This window comes from Otolemur garnettii, unplaced genomic scaffold, assembly GCF_000181295.1.
Source record: "Otolemur garnettii isolate 467f Iridium unplaced genomic scaffold, OtoGar3 scaffold00034, whole genome shotgun sequence".
Classification (NCBI taxonomy): domain Eukaryota; kingdom Metazoa; phylum Chordata; class Mammalia; order Primates; family Galagidae; genus Otolemur; species Otolemur garnettii.
In genome coordinates, this window is record NW_003852429.1 from 5,059,138 (window position 1) to 5,065,468 (window position 6,331).

General features: G+C 40.4%; 1 protein-coding gene and 1 pseudogene across 1 annotated transcript in view; one reads left to right on the top strand and one right to left on the bottom strand.

The window, feature by feature from the left end:
• The window catches only part of ABCC4 (ATP binding cassette subfamily C member 4), a 252,668-nt gene that overhangs the window by 171,728 nt on the left and 74,609 nt on the right, over positions 1-6,331 (bottom strand). Inside the window, exons 5-6 of the mRNA XM_012805020.1 lie at positions 1,856-1,945; positions 425-438 (exon numbers count right to left, since the gene is read on the bottom strand). Of these exons, the coding sequence (XP_012660474.1) occupies positions 425-438; positions 1,856-1,945 (104 nt within the window). The remainder of the gene's footprint in view (positions 1-424; positions 439-1,855; positions 1,946-6,331) is intronic.
• On the top strand, positions 499-601 carry LOC111725253 (annotated as a pseudogene).

Consider the following 6,331-nt stretch of genomic DNA (forward strand, 5'->3'; position numbering starts at 1 on the left):
GTTAAAGCAGAAATCTAAGCATATACTACAGAGAAAGCCATTCTGGAGAAACAGAGGGCAGGTCTGAGGTACTTACAGAACTTGACTGGCACATCAGAAGCAAGCTCTGGATCTCATCTCACAGATCAGCTGAGCACTTTCAGAACTATCTGCCTCAAAATTGTGTCCCCATCTCCCCCGAGCCTCCCTAGCCCTCCAGAAAAGTCTTTATTATGGTGCCTACCACATTCCCCAATAAGTACTTGTGAGCAGGCAGAAAGCCCTGGATAATATGATACATCCATTAAGTGTAAAATAAAAAAAAAAAAAAAGGAATGGTAGGATCAAGGAAATTGAGTTATTTATGACTAGGAACACCCTATTATTTGTCAAAGATCTATGTTCCAGGCATTGTATAGGGCAGAGGGAAATAACTGTAACCTACCAGGAGCTCTCCATCTAGAGCAGAAAGACAATTCAGTCCATGATCCCACCACCATGTGCTACAAGTGAAGAAGGGGCACCCAACTTGTGGACAAAGACAGGAGCAAAAAAAAATCCTCTTTTCTAACCCAGAATTCATTGTTCAGTATAAGTTTTGATACATATAAGAAGGAATATGGCATTCCCTGAGATAGTTTAAAGTGATGGGGGTTGGCAGGGCACAAGCGACTAACAGCAATAATCAGAACCTTGAATTTCCCACTTGAGGTATTTCCCACTGAGTACCCATAATCCCAGCACTCTTGAGAGGCCTAAGTGAGAGCACCAGAGGTCAGGAGTTAAGACCAACCTAGGCAATGTAGCCATACACTTGTCTCCATAAAAAATAAAATATCTACTGAGATGTGGTAGCATGTGTTTGTCATAGTTACACAGGAGGCAAGAGAATTGCTTGAGCCCAGGAATTCGGGGTTACAGGGAGCTATGATTAGTATTCTAATTTCATGTTGACATATTAAGACAGATTTTTTTCTTTCTTAAAGGCCTTTATCTTGTGTTGGTATTGTCATAACCCTCTACTGTGTACTATTCTTGAAAGTGATAGCCTTAGGAACTAATATGATTTGAATGTATTTGTTTTTCCAAGAGGGTGACAGACTAAGATCTATCAACTCTAAAAAGACCCTAAAGTAACTTGCTTGAAGAAATTAGATCCCAGAGATTCTTGGTGGGCAATTCAAATTTTCATCAGTATGTCCACATTCAAGTGGAGATAAAAGAAGCCAAAATAAAAGAAAAAGAATCATGGCAAGCAACTTTTGGGCTGACAGGACAACTGTGGATTGAGGATCTAGTCTATTAAAAAGGGCTCACTTGAAGGTAAGTCCCCAGTTACTCCAACCACTGAGGCACTAAGACTACCCTTGATGGACGGTGGAAGGAATCACAAGTGAAATTCCTTGAATAAAAATTTATTAATTTTGCCTAATGCCATAATAACTGTTTTAAGGGTGAAGGGCACCAAAAGAGTATCAGGTACATTTCACCAAGATAAGCAAGAACACTGCTGTCTTTGTGTTTATTACTGAAGTAAGCTGTAGAAGACATTAGAAAACAAAACTCCAATCTCCAGACTAAACACATTATTACACCTAAATTCCACAGGAGGAAGTGAGATTTGGATAAAAAGTACCCTTGTCAGGCAGCACCTGTGGCTCAAGGACTAGGGCGCTGGCCCCATATGCCAGAGGTGGGGGCTTCAAACCTGGCCCTGGCCAAAAACTACAACAAAAAACAAACAAAAGTACCCTTGTCTTAGGCTTTCAAAAGGAATCTTGGCCAAAACCAAAAACAGGGACCAGATATTCCAATAAAGTAAAACTAAACAAAAAGGACCCAGGATGGAAATGAACCCCTCTCAGAGGGGGCTTACCTGATCAAACTTGTTCACATCATTGGACAACAGATTGACTATCTGGCCTGTGGTTGTCTTCCCCATGGCCATGTTACTAAGACAAAGTGCCTGAAATAAAAAAAGGGAAGGAAAGAATGTTACTCCTATGGAGACACTACGTCACCCTGAGCAAACAGCAGACTCAAGACATTTTCACGGAGTCTTGTGATGCAAAGACGAGGCTGACCCAGCAGTAGAGCTAAGGAACAGCATTTCTCCTTCAGCATCTAACCCAGCAGGGACTGTGCCCTGCCAGGACAGCAAAGGGAGGAGCAGAAAAATCCCCCAACTTATTTTTAAATAAATCTGGACCTGCCACAAGTACAAGAATATTTACATTTATACTTAAGAGCCAACCAAAGGAATTTTGAGGCAAGTTAGATAGATGAGAGTAGAGAGGCTGTCAAAGAAATAAAATGAAGAGACTAGGACTCTAAATCTGGGGTCAATCATTGACTATGTGACATCACTTAAACACATGAGGTCAGGAGGAGGGGCAAGATGGCCCGGAGCCAGCTTTCAACAGAAGCTCCTGTCCAGAAGGAAGGATAATGACCAGAAAGCACCCAATAAGGCTGAAGGCTGGGAGCCAAGCTGAGAGAGAAGAGTGATAACTGCACATCACCCCTGCTGAGGCAAGCTGTGACTCCAAGAAAGCAAATTTCAGCTGAGACTTCAACCCAGAGTCACTGATCCACTAGGTTCGGACAAAGACCAGCTGAATACAAGACAGAGCCACCTAATCCCACCACACCAAGCCGGTCCCGAGAGCCTCAGACTGTAATATTATATGGGTCCTTTGCAAAACTGTAGGGGAAAAGCTACAGTCACCAGTCCCAGATCCTAGGCAAAGGGCTGGTTAACCACAATTCCAGGAGCCCCCCCCCCCATCCAATTTCACCTTACCTGCCCATCTAGCCAAACAGTAAAAAATAATCATGGCGAGGAATCAGAGAAAAAATTCTGGCAACATGAATAATCAGAGTAGATCAACTCCCCCAAGAAATGACAAGACAGACACACCAGATGATCCCATTGATAAACAAATGGCTGAGATGTCAGAAATCAGTTTCGGAATTTGGATGGCAAATAAGATCAATAGAACGGAGGTAAAGATGGAATTAGAATTTCAAGGAATAATTCAAAAGTTGTCTCATGAATTCAATTAATTCAAAGACAAAATCACCAAAGTTTTTGACACATTGAGGCAAGAACTTGCAGCCCTCAAAGATCTGAGAAATACAGTAGAAACCCTCAGTAACAGAATTGAGCAGGCAGAAGAAAGGATCACTGACATTGAAGACAAAGCTTTTGAATGCTCCCACATGCTCAAAGAGGAAGAGAAGTGGAGAGCAAAAACAAACCATTCCCTGAGAGAATTGTGGCACCAATCCAAAAGAGCAAACATTCACCTTATAGGAATCCCTGAAGGAAAAGAGGTTGCTTCAAAAGGCCCAGATGCTCTACTCGAAGAGATAATAGAAGAGAACTTCCCAAACATGGCAAGAGATTCTGAAATCCAGATAGTAGACAGTTTCAGAACCCCAGCATGAGTCAATCCAAATAAAACATATCCTAGACACATTATAATTAACTTTGCCAAACTTAATATGAAGGAGAAAATTCTGCAAGCAATCAGACATAAGAAAACCATAACCTACAAGGGAAGAATATTAGAATGACTGCAGATCTCTCTGCTGAAATTTTTCAAGCTAGAAGAGGATGATCAACCCAGGATCCTGTATCCAGCTAAACTGAGTTTCATTTATGATGGAGAAATGAAATACTTTAATGACATTCACATGTTGAAGAAATCTGCTATAACACCAGCTCTCCAGGATATTCTCAGACCCATCCTCCACAATGACAAGCACAATGCTCTACCACCAAAGCAAACTCACTCAGAATATTTTGATCAAACTCCAACTTCCACAATGGTGAAAGGATTAAAAATGTCCACTGGACTTCTGAAAAACTCGATACCCAAAATACTACCAGGCTTCTCAATATTCTCAATTAATTAAAGTGTCCAGCATAGGTTAGCTGATTAGATACAAAAACTCAGGCCAGGCCCGGTGCCTGTGGCTCAAGTGGCTAAGGCATCAGCCACATACACCTAAGGTGGCAGGTTTGAATCCAGCCCAGGCCCGCCAAATAACAATGATGGCTACAATCAAAAAAACAGCCAGGTGTGGTGGTGGGCGCCTGTGGTCCCAGCTACTTGGGAGGCGGAGGCAAGAGACTCACTTGAGCCCAGGAGTTGGAGGTTGCTGTGAGCTGTGATGCCATGGAACTCTACTCATGGGGACAGCTTGAGGCTCTGTCTCAAAAAAAAAAAAAAAAAAAGAATCTTGTCTTACCTTAAAAGTTAAATATAGACTCAAGTTGAAGGGATGGTCATTTATAATTCAGGCAAATGAAAATTAGAAAAAAGCAGGTGTTGCAATTTCATTCCCAGATACAATAGGCTTTAAACCAACAAAATTAAAGAAAGATAAGGATAGTCATTTCATATTTGTTAAGGGCAACACTCAACATGATGAGATTTCAATTATTAACATTTATGCACCCAGCCAGAATGCACCTCAATTTATAAAAGAGACTCTAATACACATGAGCAACTTGATTTCCTCCAACACCATAATAGTTAGAAATTTTAACACTCCTTTGGCAGTGTTGGACATATCCTCCAATAAGAAACTAAGCAAAGAAATTTTAAGACATAAACTTAACCATTCAACAATTGGATTTAACAGACATCTACAGAACATTTCATCCTAACTAAACTGAATACACATTCCTCTCATCAGTCCATGGAACATCCTCCAAAACTGATCACATCTTAGGTCACAAGTCTAAACTCAGCACATTTACAAGAATAGAAATTATTCCTTGTATTTTCTCAGACCACCATGGAATAAAAATTGAACTCAGTAACAACAGGAATCTTATACAAAGTCATGGAAACTAAATAACCTCATGCTGAATGATAGCTGGGTCACAGATGAGATTAAGAAGGAAATTACCAAATTTTTGGAACAGAATGATAATGAAGACACGAATTACCAGAACCTCTGGGATACCGCAAAGGCAGTCCTAAGGGGTAAATTTATAGCTTTGCAAGCCATCCTCAAAAGAACGGAAAGAGAGGAAGTCAACAACTTAATGGGACATCTCAAGCAACTGGAAAAGGAAGAAAATTTCAACCCCAAACCCAGCAGAAGAAAAGAAATAACTAAAATTAGAGCAGAAGGCAGGAGAATTGCTTGAGCCTAGGAGTTGGAGGTTACTGTGAGCTGTAATGCCATGGCACTTTACCCGGGGCAACAGCTTGAGGCTCTGTTTCAAAAAAAAAAAAAGGAAGAAAAAATACCCAGTCTACTCAGTACTATTATGAAACCAATTTACAATCGGTCACACTTTCACATGAATAATAGGTCACAACTGTGCCCCAGGATGAAGGGAGGGAATAGGACAGAAGGGGGAAGGTAAAATCGAGGGAGGGTGATTGGTGGGATCACACCGTATAGAGTATAAATGTCTTAACACAATAATTAAGTAAACATGATGACATACATATTAACCAGTATGATGTAAGCGTTCCTAATTGCATATGAAATCAGCACACTGTACCCCACTGAGCCACAGGTGCCGCCTAGAAAGAACATTTCTTAAAATGATAGAGGCCATCTACAGCAAACCCACAGCTAATATCTCAATGAATGGAGTAAAACTGAAATCACTTCCACTCAGATCAGGAACCAGGCAAGGTTGCCCATTGTCTCCACTGCTTTTTAACATTGTAATGCACGTCTTAGCCATCACAATCGGGCAAGAGAAGGCAATCAAGGGTATCCAAATAGGATGAGAGGAGATCAAACTGTCACTCTTAACAGATGATATGATTGTATATCTGGAAAACCCCAGGGACTCAACTACAAAACTCCTAGAAGTGATTAAGGAATACAGCAGCATCTCAGGATACAAAATCAATACTCACAAATTGGAAGCCTTTATATATACCAACAATAGTCAAGATGAAAAACAATCAAGGACTCTATTCCCTTTACAATAGTGTCAAAGAAGATGAAATATCTGGGAGTGTACCTAACAAGGGACATGAAAGATCTGTATAAAGATCTGTATAAAGAGAACTATGAAACTCTGAGAAAAGAAATAGTTGAAGATGTTAACAAATGGAAAAACATACCATGCTCATGGCTGGGAAGAATCAATATTGTTAAAAATGTCTATACTACCCAAAGCAATATACAGATTTAATGCAATCCCTATTAAAGTACCTCTATCATACTTTAAAGATCTGAAAAACTTAGTACTTCATTTTATATGGAAACCAAAAACTTCCAATAGCCAAGACATTACTCAGAAATAAAAACAAATCAGCTCGGCACCTGTGGCTCAAGTGGCTAAGGCGCCAGCCACATACACCTAAGG